Source organism: Hyla sarda, chromosome 5 (assembly GCF_029499605.1).
Source record: "Hyla sarda isolate aHylSar1 chromosome 5, aHylSar1.hap1, whole genome shotgun sequence".
NCBI classification, from domain to species: Eukaryota; Metazoa; Chordata; class Amphibia; order Anura; family Hylidae; genus Hyla; species Hyla sarda.
In genome coordinates, this window is record NC_079193.1 from 364,938,216 (window position 1) to 364,962,561 (window position 24,346).

The 24,346-nt window shown below is 44.9% G+C and overlaps 1 protein-coding gene across 4 annotated transcripts in view; it reads left to right on the forward strand.

The window, feature by feature from the left end:
• EFR3A (EFR3 homolog A) overlaps positions 1–24,346 on the forward strand; it is a 161,882-nt gene that overhangs the window by 50,683 nt on the left and 86,853 nt on the right. For 3 of the 4 annotated variants that reach the window (XM_056522771.1, XM_056522769.1, XM_056522770.1), the window contains exons 6-8: positions 4,550–4,671; positions 5,931–6,080; positions 8,075–8,215. In XM_056522771.1, coding sequence (XP_056378746.1) covers positions 4,550–4,671; positions 5,931–6,080; positions 8,075–8,215 — 413 coding nt within the window. Of the gene's footprint in view, positions 1–1,945; positions 2,081–4,549; positions 4,672–5,930; positions 6,081–8,074; positions 8,216–24,346 lie in introns of those variants that run through there. The other variant, XM_056522772.1, reaches the window with a different exon arrangement.

Consider the following 24,346-nt stretch of genomic DNA (forward strand, 5'->3'; position numbering starts at 1 on the left):
GCATTAAGGGGGGGGGGGGGGGTGTAAGGTCATGAGGGGCGGGCTATGACGTCACAAGCTCCCGGCTCTAAGCATTCGGAACATTTTGTTCCAAAAGTTGAGCAGCGGAGTACCCCTTTAATAAAAACAATAAGGGCCCATTCAGACCTCAGAATTTCCATGCTTTCCTGTGCAGCCGCCTCTTGTTGTGTTCAATAGGATTCTGCTGCACCGTACATCCTATAGAATTTCCGCTACTGAAATTCCAGATTTTGGGCTCCGCCGCCAGGGCTGCATTGCCCTTATCGGAGACAGCACATGTCCACACTGGCATAGTGCCGAAAGATTTTGGCAGTGCCCACTGCTCACAAAATCTCTGCCTGGAATGTCTTTCGGCGGAAAATCTTTATTGTGAATCGGTCCTAAAAAAGTAGACATCCCCTTCAACCCCTAGAGTACGCAGGACGTATCTGTACCTCCTGGCTGCCTCGTACTTGCTGCTCCAGGACGTAGTTTCATCCAGACTAAGAAGCAAGTGTAGGAGCTGCACTCGCTTCTTACATCGTAGGAGCTGCACTCGCTTCTTACATCGTAGGAGCTGCACTCGCTTCTTACATCGTAGGAGCTGCACTCGCTTCTTACATCGTAGGAGCTGCACTCGCTTCTTACATCGTGCTAAAATTACTTGCACAGTATACTGCAATACTTATGTATTCCTGTTTACTTATGTATTCCTGTTTACTATTTACATATGTATTGCTGTTTACTTATGTATTGCTGTTTACTGTTTACTTATGTATTGCTGTTTACATATGTATTGCTGTTTACTGTACTTATGTATTGCTGTTTACTGTTTACATATGTATTGCTGTTTACTGTTTACATATGTATTGCTGTTTACTGTTTACATATGTATTGCTGTTTACTGTACTTATGTATTCCTGTTTACTGTTTACTTATGTATTGCTGTTTACTGTTCACTTATGTATTGCTGTTTACTTATGTATTGCTGTTTACTGTCATTTTACCAATCTAACTGTATACCCACAATGCCCCTGATGCCACGATTGCTATTTCTACTTGCTATATATTTTATTTATTTATTATTATTATTATATATTTTTTAAGCATTGGACCAATATAGATGTAAAGAGTAATATTTAAATTACACTTATAAGCTTCTGTAAAGTGGTGTATATAATATATATATATATATATATATATATATATATATATATATTTTTTTTTTTTTTTACTTTAAAAATTTATCTTAAAACATAACCATTTACTGGTGGGATATACAGATTTGGATTAGGCAGCTGTGACTCTTCTCCCTCTTTGCTCTGATGATACGATAGGCTTCACTGTCAAAAATCTCCAGCAGAGAGCTCAGTCTTTATTTAGACTCCTATATTGCTATCAGTAAAATATTCATAAAATACTCATCCTGCAAAAAGTAGGTCAAGAATGTTGTCCTCTTGGCAACCAGCGCACTATTTGATGTTATCTCTTTAATCGTTCCCAGAGCTATTTTTAAGCCACTATTTCTATCCTTTTTTTTTAAATTTTATTTTAGACGCTGGATTGAGGCACTGGAACAAATGTAGTTTTATCAGTTCGTATCTATGGAACAAATAAGCGCAGTATAATATTAATTTCTGTAATAAAGAAAGAAAAGTTACAAAAAAAAAATACTGGTAATCTCCATATGAGGGCAGTTATTTAATCAGAGTTATATTTTGTCATATTAGAATAGATACATTGACTATTTACTAATAAAAAATTGCTCCATTGTTGGCTTAAAAAAAAAAAAAAATATATATATATACATATATTTTTATTTTTATTTTTTTTAAGCCAACAATGGAGCTATTTTTTTTATATAATATGTATATAATGTATATAATATGTATTTTGCATATATGTTCTTTAGTGCAGATCTATCTAGGACAGTGGTTCCCTACTAGGTGCCTGTAGCTGTTGAAGAACTAAAACTCCCAGCATGCCTCATTGGTGGAGAAACTATGCTCAAGGGGACACAGTCTGAAATATTCTATATAGTTTTGACAAGGCCTGTCTTCTAACACTGATTTATTGCAGTGTGAGTAAATATAGAAGACTGCCTTAATAGTTGTCCACATGGGTGTTTACAGAATAAAAAGGTAGAAATGTCTATACTATCATCATTGATAGGAAGGCAGTAGGAACTGATTACACTTCTTTCCTGTTTTACAGTAAAATAGGGGAGCAGTACTATCTATATCAACATTTTTACAAGGAAGGGCACAGGTGGAACTTTGTGTGTGTACATGATTTATAGGAGAAGAGAGAGGGAAGCAGTACTATCTGTATCTACTTGATTTACAGGAGAAGAGAGAGGGAGGCAGTACTATCTGTATCTACATGATTTACAGGAGAAGAGAGAGGGAGGCAGTACTATCTGTATCTACATGATTTACAGGAGAAGAGAGAGGGAGGCAGTACTATCTGTATCTACATGATTTGTAGGAGAAGAGAGAGGGAGGCAGTACTATCTGTATCTACATGATTTGCAGGAGAAGAGAGAGGGAGGCAGTACTATCTGTATCTACATGATTTGCAGGAGAAGAGAGAGGGAGGCAGTACTATCTGTATCTACATGATTTGCAGGAGAAGAGAGAGGGAGGCAGTACTATCTGTATCTACATGATTTACAGGAGAAGAGATAGGAAGGCAGTACTATCTGTATCTACATGATTTGCAGGAGAAGAGAGAGGGAGGCAGTACTATCTGTATCTACATGATTTACAGGTAGAAACAGGAAGACTGTACTATTGCCTACATAATATGCACAGAGAGAAAGAGAACTTACAGAAAGGGAAGGCAAGGCAGTATTATCGGTACCTACCTACCTAATATATAGGAAGAGACAGGAATGCAGTACTGTCTGTGCCTACATTATTGACAGGGAAATGCGTTCTATGTATGAGTAATTTACAAAGAGAGGGAGGGAGTATCATCTGTAACTACATAAAAGTAGAAGACTGTACTATATCTACCTACACAAAATACAGGGAGAAATGGGGTACTTACAAGAAGCAAAAGAAAGGCAGTATATTTGGTACCTGGGCAATTTACATATAGTAAAAGACAGAAAGGCAGCATTATCTGTGCCTCAAGAAGACAGGGTTGTGGTACTATCTGTACCTACAGCACTTACAGGAAGAGATGAGGAGACAACGCTATATTTGTCTACATTACTTAGTACTTCATCCCTGTCTCCTAGTAAGTAAAGTAGGCACAGATACTACTGCTTTCCTATTTCCCTAGTATCTGTTCCTTCATTCTTTACAGACAAGAGAAAAGGCATTGATGTATGTGCATACATCATTTAGAGCAGTGTTTCCAAACCAGAATGCCCCCAGCTGTTGCAGAACTACAACTCCCAGCATGCCCAGACAGCCTTCGTAGTTTTGCAACAACTGGGGGCACCCTGGTTGAGAAACACTAACTTAGAGGAAGTGAGAGGGAGATTGTACCCTTCATATTATGTCTCCCATCTATATATCTATCTCATATCTATCTATCTCATATCTATCCATCTCATATCTATCTCTTATCTATCTATCTATCTCATATCTATCCATCTCATATCTATCTCATATCTATCTATCTCATATCTATCTATCTCATATCTATCTATCTCATATCTATCTATCTATCTATCTCATATCTATCTCTTATCGATCTATCTATCTATCTATCTATCTATCTCATATCTATCCATCTCATATCTATCTCATATCTATCTATCCATCTCATATCTATCTCTATCTATCTCATATCTATCTATCTCATATCTATCCATCTCATATCTATCCATCTCATATCTATCCATCTCATATCTCTCTCATATCTATCTCTCTCATATCTATCTCTCTCATATCTATCTCTCTCATATCTATCTATCTCATATCTATCTATCTCATATCTATCTATCTCATATCTATCTATCTCATATCTATCTATCTCATATCTATCTATCTCATATCTATCTATCTCATATCTATCTCTCATATCTATCTATCTCATATCTATCTATCTCATATCTATCTATCTCATATCTATCTATCTATCTATCTCATATCTATCTATCTATCTATCTCATATCTATCTATCTATCTCATATCTATCTCATATCTATCTATCTATCTCATATCTATCTCATATCTATCTATCTATCTCATATCTATCTATCTCTCTCATGTCTATCTATCTTTCTACAGGTTAGATAATGTGCTGCTTACATAATTTACAGGGAGCTATAGTGCGACAGTACCTTGTGTAATTTTCTTTGTCCCTAGTCAGGTGACTACTACTTAACATTAAAACGTTAAGCATAAGATGGTGGTCACCCTGCTATGGATTGTTGTTATAAAGTGGATTCCCCCCTCTTTTTTCCTGTGAAAAATATTTTTTTTATATTTAGTTAAAAAAATATGCAAAATGCGGAGAACGCCTCTGCACTCATGGAAGTGGTTTGTAATGTTGTAATATAATTTTTTACGCTTGTTTTTATTTGCTGTTGCAGTTTGTCAAGTTTGCAAACATAGAAGAAGACACTCCGTCCTATCACAGACGATACGATTTCTTTGTTTCCAGATTCAGCGCCATGTGCCATTCATGTCACAGCGATCCTGAAGTGCAAACAGAGTAAGTAGGAAAAATGCAAGATCTTTAAAATATCTGAAATAGAGTTAAAAAAAAAAAAAAAAAATAGAGTTTAAAAAAAAGAGAGTTGCGCTCCTAGTGGAATATTGCGATCTTTAAGGTGTAGCGTGCAGAATATTGCACCTTACCGTATGGTGTTGGGCTGAAAGCACAAAACCTTTGGAGACATGTAGACTCACTCGGAGTTAGTAGGTCCAGCGTTTTTGACCATGACCTCCAGGTGACGGTATAATGTAGAAGAAGGGCAAAATGTAAAAAGTAGACGTCCTGGTTGGCGCCTTCCCCAATGAATTAGATGTGCCAAAATGTAGTGAACAAACTGGCGTTTTATTGGTTAAAATGCAACTTAGATGTTTCGAACCCGGAACAGGTTCTTCATCAGGCAGTAGGTTTTACAGGCATAGAGTGCGTCAAATTTAAATGTACAGACAATCAAGTACTACCGGGTCACAAGCAGAAACGTAAAACATAGTTCTAACATAGAAAAAAGTGTTAAAATTGTTAAAATAAGAATAAAAATAAAAGAAGGCCACACCTATAAAAAAAAAAAAAACATTTTATATATATATATATATATATATATATATATATGAGACATTAAAGGGGTACTCCGCTGCTCAGCGTTTGCAAAAAACTGTTCTGAACGCTGGAGCCAGGAGCTTGTGACGTAATAGCCCCGTCCTCTCATGACATCACTCCCCGCCCCCTTGTGACATCACGCCCCGCCCCCTCAATGCAAGTCTATGAAAATCTACGCTGTCTGTCTCAAGAACTGTCCGAAGCGTTAGAGGTTTGCTATGGGGATATGCTACTACTCTGGACACTTCCTTAGACAGAGACAGAGGTGTCAGCAGAGAGCACTGTGGTCAGACAGAAAAGAACAACTCAAGTTCCGCAGCTGATAAGTACTGGAAGGATTAAGATTTTTTTAATAGAAGTAATTTACAAATCTGTTTTAACTTTCTGGAGCCAGTTGATCTAAAATACTTGTCGGGAGACTTGGCCCTCTGAATCTTACTAGCTTTTTATGTACATGACCAGCTATATATAAGATTTTGGTCATTTGCTTTATGTGCCTGCACAATGTAAATAGTTGCTATCTTTCAAGAGGTACAAGACTCTGACCCCAGGGTTTGCAGAGGATAACCAATCATTCCTCTAGTTAGGCTGATCTGCCATGTGAAGAGCATAGTCCTGCACCTTCACTGTTTTTAATATTTTTTCTTCTACCTCTTTTCCAGAATAAGAATTGCTGGAATCCGCGGTATCCAGGGAGTTGTCCGTAAAACTGTGAATGATGAACTTCGGGCAACAATATGGGAGCCCCAACACATGGATAAAATAGTTCCATCTCTGTTGTTTAACATGCAAAAGATAGAAGACAGTGAAAGGTAGGTGAACACGCTTTATGTCAGGGTGTGTCTGGAATTTGCATTATTAGCATCTAACTAATGTACAATTATCACAGCCTGTCACCGTGCAAATGGGAACCATTGGGGTTACTAGAAGAATAACAGGGACATTACATACATTACTTATCCTGTACTGATCCTGAGTTATATCCTGTATTATACTCCAGAGCTGTACTCACTATTCTGCTGGTGATGTCATGGTGTACATACATTACATTACTTATCCTGTACTGATCCTGAGTTATATCCTGTATTATACTCCAGAGCTGTACTCACTATTCTGCTGGTGAGGTCACTGTGCACATACATTACATTACTTATCCTGTACTGATCCTGAGTTATATCCTTTATTATACTCCAGAGCTGTACTCACTATTCTGCTGGTGAGGTCACTGTGTACATACATTACATTACTTATCCTGTACTGATCCTGAGTTATATCCTGTATTATACTCCAGAGCTGTACTCACTATTCTGCTGGTGAGGTCACTGTGTACATACATTACATTACTTATCCTGTACTGATCCTGAGTTATATCCTGTATTATACTCCAGAGCTGTACTCACTATTCTGCTGGTGAGGACACTGTGTACGTACATTACTTATCCTGTACTGATCCTGAGTTATATCCTGTATTATACTCCAGAGCTGTACTCACTATTCTGCTGGTGAGGTCATTGTGCACATACATTACATTACTTATCCTGTATTATATTCCAGAGCTGTACTCACTATTCTGCTGGGGAGGTCACTGTGTACATACATTACATTACTTATCCTGTACTGATCCTGAGTTATATCCTGTATTATACTCCAGAGCTGTACTCACTATTCTGCTGGTGAGGTCACTGTGTACATACATTACATTACTTATCCTGTACTGATCCTGAGTTATATCCTGTATTATACTCCAGAGCTGTACTCACTATTCTGCTGGTGAGGACACTGTGTACGTACATTACTTATCCTGTACTGATCCTGAGTTATATCCTGTATTATACTCCAGAGCTGTACTCACTATTCTGCTGGTGAGGTCATTGTGCACATACATTACATTACTTATCCTGTATTATATTCCAGAGCTGTACTCACTATTCTGCTGGGGAGGTCACTGTGTACATACATTACATTACTTATCCTGTACTGATCCTGAGTTATATCCTGTATTATACTCCAGAGCTGTACTCACTATTCTGCTGGTGAGGTCACTGTGTACATACATTATATTACTTATCCTGTACTGATCCTGAGTTATATCCTGTATTATACTCCAGAGCTGTACTCACTATTCTGCTGGTGAGGTCACTGTATACATACATTACATTACTTATCCTGTACTGATCCTGAGTTATATCCTGTATTATACTCCAGAGCTGTACTCACTATTCTGTTGGTGAGGTCACTGTGTACATACATTACATTACTTATCCTGTACTGATCCTGAGTTATATCCTGTATTATACCCCAGAGCTGTACTCACTATTCTGGTGTTGGAGTCACTGTGTACATACATTACATTACTTATCCTGTACTGATCCTGAGTTATATCCTGTATTCTACCCCAGAGCTGTACTCACTATTCTGCTGGTGAGGTCACTGTGTACATACATTACATTACTTATCCTGTACTGATCCTGAGTTATATCCTGTATTCTACCCCAGAACTGCAATTCTCTTAGCGACTGCTCAGATATGACACTGAAATTGTCAACACAGTAAACCATATTACTTTAATGAAGTAATTAAGCCTTACAGTAGTGTTTTCTAAACAGTGTGCCTCCAGCTGTTGCAAAACTACAACTCCCAGCATGCCCGGACAGCCAAAGGCTGAGAGTTGTAGTTTTTTAACAACTGGGGAACATTGTTTGGAGAACACTGGCACACTGTATAGAAGTTGTCTTCCTTTTCACATGTATTGTCTGCCATATCCAGTTAGCAGAAAACTTGTTCTGACTGATCTGTTCCCCACCAGTCGCACGGTCCCACCTGCATCCTCCTCCGTGGTCGGTGACAAAGAGGAGAACCCGAGCGTCCTGGCCGAAAACTGCTTCAGGGAACTTCTGGGCAGAGCTGCTTATGGAAACATGAATAATGCCGTCCGACCAGTGTTTGCGTGAGTATGATGCCGCATTGTTGCCTACTGAGGTACAGTAAATAGGAAGTGACTGGATGCCTGGTGGAGAAACATAGCAGAACCTGATGTGACTGAATCCGTCATCTTAATGCAGACTGTATTATGTGGACTTTAAGATGCACTTTTAAGTAAAAAAAAAAGATTGCTGAAAGTGTATATTTCTTAGGAGTCAGGAAAATGATGAATCTACGCTGGGCCCTTTGGCTCGCCCGAGGCTTGGGCCCTTTGGCTCGCCCGAGGCTTGGGCCCTTTGGCTCGCCCGAAGCTTGGGCCCTTTGGCTCGCCCGAGGCTTGGGCCCTTTGGCTCGCCCGAGGCTTGGGCCCTTTGGCTCGCCCGAGGCTTGGGCCCTTTGGCTCGCCCGAGGCTTGGGCCCTTTGGCTCGCCCGACACCAGTTTTGCAACAGCTCCCCCTTTTCCCGACCCCTCTTCTACCATAATACACTTCACACTTACACAGATCTCTTTTGGGAACAGCTGAAAGCGCAAACTTTTATCCAATTAAGTCTCATTTTTCATTTCATTAATTTTCTCTAAATCGTCCGCATCCACCTTGTGCTTTGTTTCCCTCAAGTGCTTACATGTTTTATATTTTTTCAATGTTGGTAAATCAATCTTCTCTTCAGACTCTGTCTTTAGAAGCCGGTGAATATAATGGAGTGTATTGTGCGGGATTATAGTGTATGGTAGTGCTTCACAGCTGGAGAAACACCAAACCTGCGCCCCCCGAGTCCCCGAGCCTGTAATGAAGCCGCTTTATAATTCCCTCCCCATTGTTCCCGGCTCTTGTTGTTACCTCCGGACGCAGAATTCAGGTCCTCGTAGCCAATTACTGCCGAATACCTGTTTCCTTTCACTTGCACATCTCAATATTGTAATAGCCTGTGCGCTTAGAGATGGTGCGGGGGTCCGAGGGGGTTATTTCTTAGCTGGAGCCGTGTAAAGCGAAGCTTTTAGTCTTGTATGAATGGTCTGGGCTCTTACAGAACAAGCTGCGTGTAACCAAAGAGACGTCTCTGCTCCGGTAGAAATACAGTGGTTATTAGGACACTTCAGGTTTCTTTGTTAGAAGTCACTAATATGAACACGAGGAGGCTTTCAATGCATCGGGCCCTTAAAGAGAATCTGTCTGTTTTTGTAAACACTTGTGTTGCCGACAAGTAACCGTTCTGAGGACTTTATGTTGTGCCGTTCCTCTTTTACTCTCCCTGGAAATGTATGACTGTATTAACAACTTGTTACCATTCCATCTGTTAATAGCATGTGTCTTTGGCATAGTCCACACACTGCTGACACTATTGCGCTGTTTAGTGACTCTTCCTCTCTCTTTACTATTTCAAATCTCTCTCTCTCATATCTATCTCCTGTCTATGTCTCTCCCTCATGTCTTGTTACTGGTCTCATGTGCATCTTTCAGTCTCTAATGCATCCGGTCATCCCACTTCGTTTCTGTCTTCCCTGGCTGCACCCTGTCTGTCTGTCTGTCTGTCTGTCTTCCCCGGCCTGGCTGTCTGTCTGTCTTCCCCGGACGGAGCCTGGCTGTCTGTCTTCCCCGACCGGCGCCGGACTGTCTTTCTGTCTGTCTGCTCAACCAGCACCTGGCTGTCTATGTCTGCTCGAACGGCGCCTGGCTGTCTGTCTGTCTGTCCGACCGGTGCTTGGCTGCCTGTCTGTCTGCTTGACCGCCGCCTGGCTGTCTATCTGCTTGACCGGCACCTAGCTGTCTGTCTGTCTGCTCGACCAGCGTCTGGCTGTCTGTCTGCTCAACCGGCGCTTGGCTGTCTGTCTGCTCAACCGGCGCTTGGCTTTCTGTCTGCTTAACCGGTGCCTGGCTGTCTGTCTGCTCGACCGGCGCCTGTCTCTGTCTGTCTGCTCGACCGGCGCCTGTCTCTGTCTGTCTGCTCGACCGGCGCCTGTCTCTGTCTGTCTGCTCGAGCGGTGCCTGGCTGTCTGTCTGCTCGACCGGCGCCTGTCTCTGTCTGTCTGCTCGACTGGCACCTGGCTGGCTGTCTGCTCAACCGGTGCCCGTCTGTCTGTCTGCTCGACCGGGGCCTGCTTGTCTGCATTATGCCTCTGCATCAGAGAGAAAGACACTTTTCTGTTGTGGTGTGGCTCTAGAACAGTGTTTCCCAACAGGGTGCTTCCAGCTGTTGCAAAACTACAACTCCCAGCATGCCCGGACAGCCAACGGCTGTCCGGGCATGCTGGGAGTTGTAGTATTGCAACAGCTGGAGACACAAAGTTTCGGAAAACACATCCTTAGGGTACGTTCACTTATACAGGATCCTGGGCAGATTTGATGCGCAGGATCCTGTAACTGCCGATTAGAAGCTGCGCTCAGTCATTTAATTTTCATTGAAATCTGCAGCGGAAAATCCTGCGCATCAAATCTGCGCACGTGTGAACGTACCCTTACAGTGATTTATCGTGACCAACACTGACAACTGGTCTCATGCAGTCCCATGTAACAGAACAGGACAAGCTGTCTGTACATACTGGCATGCTGGTAGTTTTGCTACAGCTGGAGGCACCCTGGTTGGGGAAACACTGCTCTAGCACAATGTTTTGATCCTCGGCTTGCGTGAAACTATGATGACATTTCTTTCCTGCTAATGACTCGTCTTCTGAGGTCTCCCTAGGAATCCACAAAGGTTTTTGGCAGCGTGCCGTCAATACTATTAGGCAAATCTGTTTGCTGCGATTCACACCGTCCCTGCTAATATGGTGATTTTAGACACTTAGCTTCCTGACCATTAGCTCCATCTTTGGGGGGGGAGAGAACCCATCATTTCAGCCGAGAGCAGCTTCTCGTCCGTGTATGTGGAGAGACGTCTAATCCAACCCGCGCAGGCGCCGTACGCAGTGTTTTCCAACACATAATTCTCATATCAGATACAGGTAATGTAGTGAAGAAACCTATAAAAGTGCTGGCACCATTTTTGAACATTTCTTTCTGAGATTAAGGGGATTTATAGGGCATTGTCTATGGCCGGGGGGGGGGGGGGGGGGGGGGGGGGGGAAGCTTTCTGCATGAGAAACCTCCACCCTTTTCACTTCTCAACAAATATATATATTTTTTTCCATAATAAAAGTTTATTAAAGTTTTCAACAAAACATTGCAGAAGAGCAAATAAAAAATTAAAAAAACAAAAGCCAAGCAATATCATAGCAGTTTCATTAGCTTAAAGGGGTACTCCGGTGGAAAACTTTTTATTTTATTTTTTTTAAATCAACTGGTGCCAGAAAGTTAAACAGATTTGTAAATTATCAAAGAAAAAGGAATCTCAGCTCACCTGGGGCGTGCACGGTAGAGATCGACCGATTATCAGTATGGCCGATATCATCGGCCGATAATCACGATTTTGGGCATTATCGGTATCGGCAATTACCTCGCCGATAATGCCCCACCGCCCGCACCGCGTAAGACCGCGCCCCCCCCCCCGACCCCCTGCACCGCGACCGCCCCCCCCGACCCACCGCATCGCACCCCCCACCGTAGTGCTGGGCTGTATACTGGTATAAACCGGATACCATTTTTTTTTTCTCCCACGGTATGGATTTTTGCCCATACCGCTATACCGGTCGGGCCCCTCCCCCACCCTCCTAGTCAATAAAAAAAACTTACCCTTAATGGGGGTGATCCGGGCCATCCATCCTTCGTGTAGTGTCCGGCGGCATTCCGGTTGGAGGGTGAACCGGTCCGGGCTGTACTTCTTCTCCGGGGGTCCTCTTCTCCACTCCGGGCAGGCTCCGGCCTAATACGCTGCATAGACGCTGCTACGCCGTGATGTCAGGTGCGTCGCTGCACACGGGCGTCACTGCGCAGCGGCGTCTATGCAGCGTTACTAGGCTGGAGCCTGCCCGGAGTGGAGAAGATGACCCCCGGAGAAGGAGGACAGCCCGGACCGGTTCACTCTCCACCCGGAATGCCGCCGGACACTACAGGAAGGAAGGATGGATGGCCCGGACCACCCTGACAGGTAGGGGGAGAGAAGCGGGTGGCGGCGGCGGCCTATGGCACCGCAAAAGCCACTGCAGTGCATTGATTTAAAGCGCCCACTTTAAATCAATGATCTGCAGCGGTGTTGCGGGGGGATAAATAGCCGATAACTTATACCGGAATATCGGTATACGTTATCGGTTGTCGGCCCTAACCTCCACCGATTATCTGTATCGGCCCTAAAAAACCGATATCGGTCGATCCCTAGTGCACGGCTACCTCCAGACATGTGCAGAAAAACGTAGAAAAAACGCCAGCACGGCTGAATGAAATCTTCCAAACTTTATTCGTGAATCTTCATTAAAAACCTTCACGGTGGCAGAAAGACATGGACATATACAAAAGTAGAAGAAATTGCACATAGAAAAATGGTCCCAGACAATGGCTGACGCGTTTCAGGTTGCTACACCCTTACTCATAGCTTGCCAATCCTGAAATGAGACTGCCTTATATACTACAAGGCCGCTCTTCCCATCAGGAAGGGGAGGGACATCTTATGTCAGAGTGTAATCTAACACAAGCAAAAGAATATATATGTATATTTTAAAAAACACACATAAAAAACAATAGGACTATATTACAGCTAAGGAAAAGGAAACAACCAATTCACTTATATATTAATAATGCAATATCAAATCCGTCTTATTATTTAAGCCATGCGGTTGAGTACAATCCAACAGATAGATCCACATGATGTGGAGAATTCGTATAGGGTCACCCCCTCTTTTACCTTTTTTGATTTTTTCAATGCCGCAAAAAACGCAATGATGACGTGTCAGAATTATGTTTTAATGGGAAATGCTTTGAGACATTAGACATGCGAGGCGTAAAAGGACCTGCGGCATGTCTAAGGTGCTCCTGCATTCACTTTTTTAAGGTGCGTTTGGTGCTACCTACATAATCCAGTTTGCACACCGTACAGGTAACTCTGTATAAGGGTACTATCGCAATTAATAAAATCACGAATAGTCTGGACTTTGCCATCTATTGTACCTTCTATGTTATTACCTTTAGTTGCATGAGGGCGCACTACACACCTAACGTTACCGCACTTGTGGAAACCTTTGAGCGTTAGCCAGGTTGATTGCTCCTCCTCTACACACACCATACTCGGAACAAGTAGGTTTGATAGAGTAGGAGCGCGTCGTGCAGAAAAACGAAAACCACCAACTTTGATGATCTCCCCTACTACTGGATCTGCTGCCAGTAGAGGTAGGTGTTTTTTCACAATGTTTTTTATCTCATTAAACTCCAAACTGTATGTGGTAACAAACGTCACTTGATCATCAGTATTGGAACGTTTTTTACCTGTTAGCAGCATATTGCGATCCATTTGATTCACCCGAGTCCAGGCTTTATTCAAAAGCCAAGGGGGTTATCCCTGTGCTGTCAAATGGGTGCAAACCCTTTCTGCTTCCCTCTCATACACTTGTACTGAAGAACTGTTCCTTTTCATACGGATCAGCTCCCCAACTGGTATAGCAGAGATAGTGTGCCTAGCATGGCAGGAATCCGCTCTCAAAATAGTGTTGCCAGTGATTGGTTTGCGGTAAGGTTCTACTTCTACCTTCTTTGTTATTGGATTACCCCGCAATAGCACATCTAAGAAGGGAAACTCCTTCTTATTACATGTATACGTAAATTTTAGATTGCAATGATTATCGTTCATATATTGTATGAACGCAGGTACTCCATTCTGATCTGATTTCCAAACTATGATCACGTCGTCCACATACCACCCATACCATGAGAGTCATGTGGAAAACTGGTTTTGATCAGAAAAAATAAATTGCTCCTCCCACCAGAATACAAAAAGGTCGGCCAACGCAGGTGAGGATTTGGCACCCATTGAAGCACCCGTGCGCTGCAAATAAAAATCTTTACCAAACAGAAAATAATTGTGCCTCAAAAACGTAATCCACCACCTCAATAATAAACTGCTTTAAATCAAAAGAATACTCTGAAAAATGATCCAAGATTTCCAAAATAGCAACCAAAGCTAAATTCTGGGGGATACATGAATAGAGCGACTCAATGTCGCAGGTAACCCACGACAAAGCGTCACTCCATGTGAATCCATCCATAATACCTAAAAGATGTTTAGTATCTTTGATGTAACTTGGACAAAGACTTACAATTGGCTGGAGAACAGAATCCAGCCACTCACACACATGTTCGTTCAGAGAACCGATCCCCGCCACGATGGGACGCATCAGCGGTGGGAATCGGTTCTTATGCATCTTTGGTAGTGAGTGGAAAATCGACAAAATTGGAGTTGGCACAAACATATACTGTATTTTTCGCCGTATAAGACGCACTTTTTCTTCCCCAAAACTGGGGGGAAAAAGTCGGTGCGTCTTATACGGCGAATACACACCTATCGCGGCGGTCCCTGCGGCCATCAACGGCCGGGACCCACGGCTAATACAGGACATCACCGATCGCGGTGATGCCCTGTATTAACCCTTCAGACGCGGCGATCAAAGCTGACCGCCACGTCTGAAGGGAAAGTGACACTAACCCGGCTGTTCAGTCGGGGTGTTCGGGACCGCGGCGGTTTCACCGCGGCGGTCCCAAACAGCCCGACTGAATAGCCGGGTTAGTGCTTATAGGACACCGGGAGGGACCTTACCTGCCTCCTCGGTGTCTTCTCCGTTCAGGGATCCCCTGTATGGCCTTCCTCGTCGTCGCGTACGTGCGTCGGCGTGCGTAACGACGTGATGACGGCGACGGAGAGCGAGGATACCCGGCCGGCAGCAGAGAAGTTCCAGAGTGACGGGGACACGGCGACAGCGATGGAGCGACATCCAGGGCAGTGGTGACGGGTCCGGAGCGGCGGGGACACGTGAGTATTACCTCCTATGCAGTGGTCTTCAATCTGCGGACCTCCAGATGTTGCAAAACTACAACTCCCAGCATGCCTGGACAGCCAACGGCTGTCCGGGCATGCTGGGAGTTGTAGTTTTGCAACATCTGGAGGTCCGCAGGTTGAAGACCACTATTGGGTTCAAAATCTTAATTTTTTTAGATTTTGCACCTATAAATTGGGTGCGTCTTGTACGCCGGTGCGTCCTATAGGGCGAAAAATACGGTAGTCCACTTCCTTCTGTGCTAAGATGGATCTTCCCTCCTCCAGGAGTATTTTCAAGTCCCTTTTTAAACATTTCAGTGTGGTCCCCACGGAGTTTAAGGTAAGTGTCCTCATCTGAAAGGAGATCTTTATTTAACTCAACATAAAGTCCAGTATTAAGGCACACAACAGATCCGCCTTTATCGGCGGATCGAATCGTTTGATCCTTGTTGTTTTTTTAGAAATGTAAGTGCGTTAGTCTGTTTTCTGGAGAGGTTACTATGTTCGGTTCAGCTGATTTTTTAGCTTGTAAAGATACTAAGTCCTTCATCATTAAATCTTGGAACCGATCAAAGATAGGAGGTCTGTACAGGATAGAAGGTGGTCTGTACAGGATAGAAGGTGGTCTGTACAGTCATAGGAGGCCTGGTCTGTACAGGAGAGAAGGTGGTCTGTACAGGATAGAAGGTGGTCTGTACAGGATAGAAGGTGGTCTGTACAGGATAGAAGGTGGTCTGTACAGTGATAGGAGGCCTGGTCTGTACAGGAGAGAAGGTGGTCTGTACAGGATAGAAGGTGGTCTGTACAGGATAGAAGGTGGTCTGTACAGGATAGAAGGTGGTCTGTACAGGATAGTAGGTGGTCTGTACAGGATAGTAGGTGGTCTGTACAGTGATAAGAGGCCTGGTCTGTACAGGATAGAAGGTGGTCTGTACAGGAGAGAAGTTGGTCTGTACAGGATAGAAGGTGGTCTGTACAGTGATAGGAGGCCTGGTCTGTACAGGATAGAAGGTGGTCTGTACAGGATAGAAGGTGGTCTGTACAGGATAGAAGGTGGTCTGTACAGTGATAGGAGGCCTGGTCTGTACAGGATAGAAGGTGGTCTGTACAGGATAGAAGGTGGTCTGTACAGGATAGAAGGCCTGGTCTGTACAGGATAGAAGGTGGTCTGTACAGGATAGAAGGTGGTCTGTACAGGATAGAAGGCCTGGTCTGTACAGGATAGAAGGTGGTCTGTACAGGAGAGAAGGTGGTCTGTACAGGATAGAAGGTGGTCTGTACAGTGATAGGAGGCCTGGTCTGTACAGGAGAGAAGGTGGTCTGTACAGTGATAGGAGGCCTGGTCTGTACAGGAGAGAAGGTGGTCTGTACAGGATAGAAGGTGGTCTGTACAGGATAGAAGGTGGTCTGTACAGGATAGAAGGTGGTCTGTACAGGATAGAAGGTGGTCTGTACAGGATAGAAGGTGGTCTGTACAGTGATAGGAGGCCTGGTCTGTACAGGATAGAAGGTGGTCTGTACAGGATAGAAGGTGGTCTGTACAGGATAGAAGGTGGTCTGTACAGTGATAGGAGGCCTGGTCTGTACAGGATAGAAGGTGATCTGTACAGTGATAGGAGGCCTGGTCTGTACAGGATAGAAGGTGGTCTGTACAGGAGAGAAGGTGGTCTGTACAGGATAGAAGGTGGTCTGTACAGTGATAGGAGGCCTGGTCTGTACAGGAGAGAAGGTGGTCTGTACAGGATAGAAGGTGGTCTGTACAGGATAGAAGGTGGTCTGTACAGGAGAGAAGTTGGTCTGTACAGGATAGAAGGTGGTCTGTACAGTGATAGGAGGCCTGGTCTGTACAGGATAGAAGGTGGTCTGTACAGGATAGAAGGTGGTCTGTACAGGATAGAAGGTGGTCTGTACAGTGATAGGAGGCCTGGTCTGTACAGTGATAGGAGGCGGTCTGTACAGGATAGAAGGTGGTCTGTACAGGATAGAAGGTGGTCTGTACAGGATAGAAGGTGGTCTGTACAGGATAGAAGGTGGTCTGTACAGGATAGAAGGTGGTCTGTACAGGATAGAAGGTGGTCTGTACAGGATAGAAGGTGGTCTGTACAGTGATAGGAGGCCTGGTCTGTACAGTGATAGGAGGCCTGGTCTGTACAGGAGAGAAGGTGGTCTGTACAGGATAGAAGGTGGTCTGTACAGGATAGAAGGTGGTCTGTACAGTGATAGGAGGCCTGGTCTGTACAGTGATAGGAGGCCTGGTCTGTACAGGAGAGAAGGTGGTCTGTACAGGATAGAAGGTGGTCTGTACAGGATAGAAGGTGGTCTGTACAGGATAGAAGGTGGTCTGTACAGTGATAGGAGGCCTGGTCTGTACAGTGATAGGAGGCCTGGTCTGTACAGGAGAGAAGGTGGTCTGTACAGGATAGAAGGTGGTCTGTACAGGATAGAAGGTGGTCTGTACAGGATAGAAGGTGGTCTGTACAGGATAGAAGGTGGTCTGTACAGTGATAGAAGGTGGTCTGTACAGGATAGAAGGTGGTCTGTACAGGAGAGAAGGTGGTCTGTACAGGATAGAAGGTGGTCTGTACAGGAGAGAAGGTGGTCTGTACAGGATAGAAGGTGGTCTGTACAGGATAGAAGGTGGTCTGTACAGGATAGAAGGTGGTCTGTACAGTGATAGGAGGCCTGGTCTGTACAGGATAGAAATCATGATTTTTTTGTAGAAAAATTCTTTGAGCAGCAGGTTTCCTCTTGTGCTGAGAGTAGTGCTGGGCGGTATACTGGTATGAACTGGATACCGTTTTTTTTTTCTCCCACGGTATGGATTTTTGCCCATACCGCTATACCGGTCGTGAACCTCCCCCCCCCCCCCCCTCCGAGTCAATAAAAAAATATTAAACTTACCCGTAATGGGGGTGGTCCGTGCCATTCATCCTTCCTGTAGTGTCCGGCGGCATTCCGGGTGGACGGTGAACCGGTCCGGGCTGTCCTTCTTCTCCGGGGGTCCTCTTCTCCACTCCGGGCAGGCTCCGGCCTAGTACGCTGCATAGACGCCGCTACGCAGTGACGTCAGGTGCATCGCTGCGCACTGACGTCACTGCGCAGCGGCGTCTATGTAGCGTTACCGTTTCACCCTCCACCCGGAATGCCGCCGGACACTACAGGAAGGATGGATGGCCCGGCTCACCCTCCCCGGACGGTCCCTGCAGCAACTGGGGAGGTGAGTCAGGGTTCTGGGATGGACAGGGGTCTGTATAATATACTATACCTACAGTAGGCCCTCCAGCTGTTGAGGCCCTCTAGCTGTTGCAAAACTACAACTCCCAGCATGCCCGGAGTAGTAGTTTTGCAACAGCTGGAGGCACCCCTAGTTGGGAAACACTGACCTATATGATACACTACTATATAGACCAACATGCTGGTAGTTGTAGTTTTGCAACAGCTGGAGTCACCCCTGGTTGGGAAACACTGACCTATACTATACACTACTATATAGTCCAACATGCTGGGAGTTGTAGTTTTGCAACAGCTGGAGGCACCCCTGGTTGGGAAACACTGACCTATACTATACACTACTATATAGTCCAACATGCTGGGAGTAGTAGTTTTGCAACAGCAGGAGGCACCCCTAGTTGGGAAACATTGACCTTTACTATACACTACTATATAGTCCAAAATGCTGGGAGTTGTAGTTTTGCAACAGCTGAAGGCACCCCTAGTTGGGAAACACTGACCTATACTATACACTACTATATAGTTCAACATGCTGGGAGTTGTAGTTTTGCAACAGCTGGAGGCTGAAGGGTTGTTTGTTACATCTATTTAAAAGGGTACTCCACTGCCCCAGTGTTCAGATCATTTAGTTCCAAAAGCCCATTTAGTTCCGCTCTGCCACCTCAATGCAAGTCACATTGTAAAAAAAAAAAAATACCGTGAAAAACCGTGATACTTAGGAAAAATACCGCGATACTCATTTTTGGTCATATCGCCCAGCACTAGCTGAGAGGCCACTATTAGTTAATGTGCATAGATCCCTATATGCTATTTGGTCAGAAAGGGTTCACATAATTGGTAACTCCACCCTAGTGTTCGTGGGCGATTGCTCCACAGTATCTGAAACTTGGTTGCCGTGGGAAACGTACCGTATATACTCGAGTATAAGCCGACCCGAGTATAAGCCGAGACCCCTAATTTCAACCCAAAATCCCAGGAAAAGTTATTGACTCGAGTATAAGCCTAGGGTGGGAAATACCTCATCCCCCCCTGTCATCATCCAGACCCGTCATTAACATCCTCATCATCCCCTTGTCATCATCCCACACATCCCCCCTTCATCATCCCCTTGTCATCATCCCACACATCCCCTTATCATCCCACACATCCCCCCTTCATCATCCCCTTGTCATCATCCCACACATCCCCTTGTCATCATCCCACACATCCCCCCTTCATCATCCCCTTGTCATCATCCCACACATCCCCCCTTCATCATCCCCTTGTCATCATCCCACACATCCCCTTATCCCACACATCCCCCCTTCATCATTCCCTTGTCATCATCCCACACATCCCCTTATCATCCCACACATCCCCCCTTCATCATCCCCTTGTCGTCATCCCACACATCCCCCCTTCATCATCCCCTTGTAATCATCCCACACCCCCCCCCTTCATCATCCCCACCCCCCTTCATCATCCCCACACCCCCCCCCCCCTTCATCATCCTCTTCTCATCATTCGCCCTCAGTGGTCTTCAACCTGCGGACCTCCAGAGGTTTCAAAACTACAACTCCCAGCAAGCCCGGGCAGCCATCGGCTGTCCGGGCTTGCTGGGAGTTGTAGTTTTGAAACCTCCGGAGGTCCGCAGGTTGAAGACCACTGCGGCCTTCAACATGCGGACCTCCAGAGGTTTCAAAACTACAACTCCCAGCAAGCCCGGGCAGCCATCGGCTGTCCGGGCTTGCTGGGAGTTGTAGTTTTGAAACCTCCGGAGGTCCGCAGGTTGAAGACCACTGCGGCCTTCAACATCATCCAGCCCCCTCTCACCCCCTTTAGTTCTGAGTACTCACCTCCGCTCGGCGCTGGTCCGGTCCTGCAGGGCTGTCCGGTAAGGAGGTGGTCCGGTGAGGAGGTGGTCCGGGCTGCTATCTTCACCGGGGGCGCCTCTTCTCCGCGCTTCCGGCCCGGAATAGAGCCGTTGCCTTAACAACGACGCATCTGCGTCGTTGTCAAGGCAACGTGACTATTCTGAGGCCGGGCCCGAAGCGCTTAGAAGAGGCCTCCCCGGTGAAGATAGCAGCCCGGACCACCTCCTTACCGGACCACCTCCTTACCGGACAGCCCTGCAGGACCGGACCAGCGCCGAGCGGAGGTGAGTACTCAGAACTAAAGGGGGTGAGAGGGGGCTGGATGATGTTGAAGGCCGCAGTGGTCTTCAACCTGCGGACCTCCGGAGGTTTCAAAACTACAACTCCCAGCAAGCCCGGACAGCCGATGGCTGCCCTGGCTTGCTGGGAGTTGTAGTTTTGAAACCTCTGGAAGTCCGCAGGTTGAAGACCACTGCGGGTGGGGGAGTTCACTCGAGTATAAGCCGAGGGGGGTGTTTTCAGCACGAAAAATCGTGCTGAAAAACTCGGCTTATACTCGAGTATATACGGTAATCACATATTTCATTTTTAAAGAAATGTTTCTTTACAGTTAACTTTCTTACAAACCTATTTATTAGAGATGAGCGAACTTACAGTAAATTCGATTCGTCACGAACTTCTCGGCTCGGCAGTTGATGACTTATCCTGCATAAATTAGTTCATCTTTCCGGTGCTCCGGTGGGCTGGAAAAGATGGATACAGACCTGGGAAAGAGTCTCCTAGGACTGTATCCACCTTTTCCAGCCCACCGGAACACCTGAAAGCTGAACTAATTTATGCAGGAAAAGTCATCAACTGCCGAGCCGAGAAGTTCGTGACGAATCGAATTTACTGTAAGTTCGCTCATCTCTAGTATTTATGTCCAGGATGGTTTTATACACGTCAAAATGGTGCGTAGGTGGAAAAACCTATTCCCTTAGCAAGAACTGAGATTTCTTCTGCCGACATAATAGAAGATGAAACATAATTCTGACACGTCATCATTGCGTTTTTTGCGGCATTGAAAAAATCAAAAAAGGTAAAAGAGGGGGTGACCCTATACGAATTCTCCACATCATGTGGATCTATCTGTTGGATTGTACTCAACCGCATGGCTTAAATAATAAGACGGATTTGATACTATATTACTAATATATAAGTGAATCGGTTGTTTCGTTCTCCTTAGCTGTAATATAGTCCTATTGGGGGAGATTTATCAAAACCTGTGCAGAGGAAGAGTGGTGCAGTTGCCCATAGCAACCAATCAGATTGCTTCTTTCATTTTCCACAGGCCTCTTTAGAGGCCTGTGGAAAATGAAAGAAGCAATCTGATTGGTTGCTATGGGCAACTGCACCACTCTTCCTCTGCACAGGTTTTGATATATCTCCCCCATTGTTTTTTGTGTGTGTTTTTTAAACTAAACATATATATTCTTTTGCTTGTGTTAGATTGCACCCTGACAAAAGATGTCCCTCCCCTTCCTGATGGGAAGGGCGGCCTTGTAGTATATAAGGCAGTCTCATTTGAGGATTGGCAAGCTATGAGTAAGGGTGTAGCAACCTGAAACGCGTCAGCCATTGTCTGGGACCGTTTTTCGATGTGCAATTTTTTTCTACTTTTGTATATGTCCATGTCTTTCTGCCACCGTGAAGGTTTTTAATGAAGATTCATGAATAAAGTTTGGAAGATTTCATTCAGCCGTGCTGGCGCTCTTCCTGGGTAATGATGGCGACTTTCTAGTTACTGTCATGTTAAGCCTTAAAACTGGAAATAATTGGTGAGCGCCCTGTCAGGTTTCGTTATTCATCAGGTCCCACAGGATGCAGGGTCTTCATTTTAATGATCAATAGGACCCCGTCCTCCCCCGCGCTATTATCCTGTCACTTACCTGTAGTTAAACCCCCGTCACCACATCTGTAAAGTCATCGCTTTCTGGATTTTATATTAACATTTATTTACGGATCTGTCACTCTCATTATTTCAAGTAAATCTGCACCCAAGGTATTGTCGTATTTCGGTGTTAGAGAAAAAAAGTCAATATGGAGAAAAAAAACAGCTCACCGCCATGTGGAAACTTGTATAAGGAAAGTCTTCAGATGTTTAAAGGAAGCACGTATTTGACGTCCAACTGCATACTTGGAGTGAACAATGCTTGACAAAAAAGAACAGGATCCAGCTCCTCAAAAAAAAAGCTTCAAAAGTCCAAAATATAATTCACATGTTTAAAAAATAAGTGTAAACCAAAAATAGGATAAAAGCATAGCAGAAACGCCGACGCGTTTCGAACCATATGGTTCTTAATCATGGCACAACAAAGTGAGCAGCATGCTTCTTATATATACTGTAGGTAAGTACCGACTGAATTTCGGTGTTATTTACTGGTATAGCCGTTCTCTGCTGCCTGTTATGTAGCACATTCTAAAAACGTTTCACTTAAATTCCACCAAATCTCGCCAATAAATACCTTTTTTAAAGGGGTACTCAGCTGCTCGGTGTTTGGAACAAACTGTTCCGAACGCTGGGGCCGGCGCCGAGAGCTCGTGACGTCATAGCCCCGCCCCCTCATGACATCACGTTCCACCTCCTCAATGCAAGTCTATGGAAGGGGGCATGATGGCGTCACGCCCCCTCCCATAGGCTTGCATTGAGGGAGCGGGACCCGACATCGTGAAGGGGGGGGGGGGGGGGTTATGATTTCACCCTTCCAATAAAAGGGCTGAATGCCAAGTAATAGCACCATGTAAGCACTTATGTGCAGGGTCCTCTCTCCTGTAGAGTGTAAGCTCTTATGGACAGGGTCCTCTCTCCTGTAGAGTGTAAGCTCTTATGGACAGGGTCCTCTCTCCTGTAGAGTGTAAGCTCTTATGGACAGGGTCCTCTCTCCTGTAGAGTGTAAGCTCTTATATGAAGGGTCATCTATCCTCTATAGTGTATTCTCTTATGTACAGGGTCCTCTCTCCTGTAGAGTGTAAGCTCTTATAGGCAGGGTCCTCTCTCATGTATCGTGTAAGCTCTTATGTACAGGATCCTCTCTCCTGTAGAGTGTAATCTCTTATGTACAGGGTCCTCTCTCCTGTAGAGCGTAATCTCTTATGTACAGGGTCCTCTCTCCTGTAGAGTGTAAGCTCTTATGTACAGGGTCCTCTCTCCTGTAGAGTGTAATCTCTTATGGACAGGGTCCTCTCTCCTGTAGAGTGTAGGCTCTTATGGGTAGGGTCATCTCTCCTGTAGAGTGTAATCTATTATATACAGGGTCCTCTCTCCTGTAGAGTGTAAGCTCTTATGTACAGGGTCCTCTCTCCTGTAGAGTGTAAGCTCTTATGGGCAGGGTCATCTCTCCTGTAGAGTGTAAGCTCTTATGGGCAGGGTCTTCTCTCCTGTAGAGTGTAAGCTCTTATGTACAGGGTCCTCTCTCCTGTAGAGTGTAAGCTCTTATGTACAGGGTCCTCTCTCCTGTAGTGTAATCTCTTATTGGCAGGGTCCTCTGTCCTGTAGAGTGTAAGCTCTTATGTACAGGGTCCTCTGTCCTGTAGAGTGTAAGCTCTTATGTACAGGGTTCTCTCTCCTGTAGAGTGTAAGCTCTTATGTACAGGGTCATCTCTCCTGTATAGTGTAAGCTCTTATGGGCAGGGTCCTCTCTCCTGTAGAGTGTAAGCTCTTATGGGCAGGGTCCTCTCTCCTGTAGAGTGTATGTTCTTATGTACAGGGTCCTCTCTCCTGTAGAGTGTAAGCTCTTATGGGCAGGGTCCTCTCTCCTGTAGAGTGTAAGCTCTTATGGACAGCATCCTCTCTCCTGTAGAGTGTAAGCTCTTATGGGCAGGGTCCTCTCTCCTGTAGAGTGTATGTTCTTATGTACAGGGTCCTCTCTCCTGTAGAGTGTAAGCTCTTATGGGCAGGGTCCTCTCTCCTGTAGAGTGTAATCTCTTATGGACAGGGTCCTCTCTCCTGTACAGTGTAACCTCTTATGTACAGGGTCCTCTCTCCTGTAGGGTGTAAGCTCTTATTGACAGGGTCCTCTCTCCTGTAGAGTGTAAGCTCTTATGTACAGGGTCCTCTCTCCTGTAGAGTGTAAGCTCTTATGGACAGGGTCCTCTCTCCTGTAGAGTGTAAGCTCTTATGGACAGGGTCCTCTCTCCT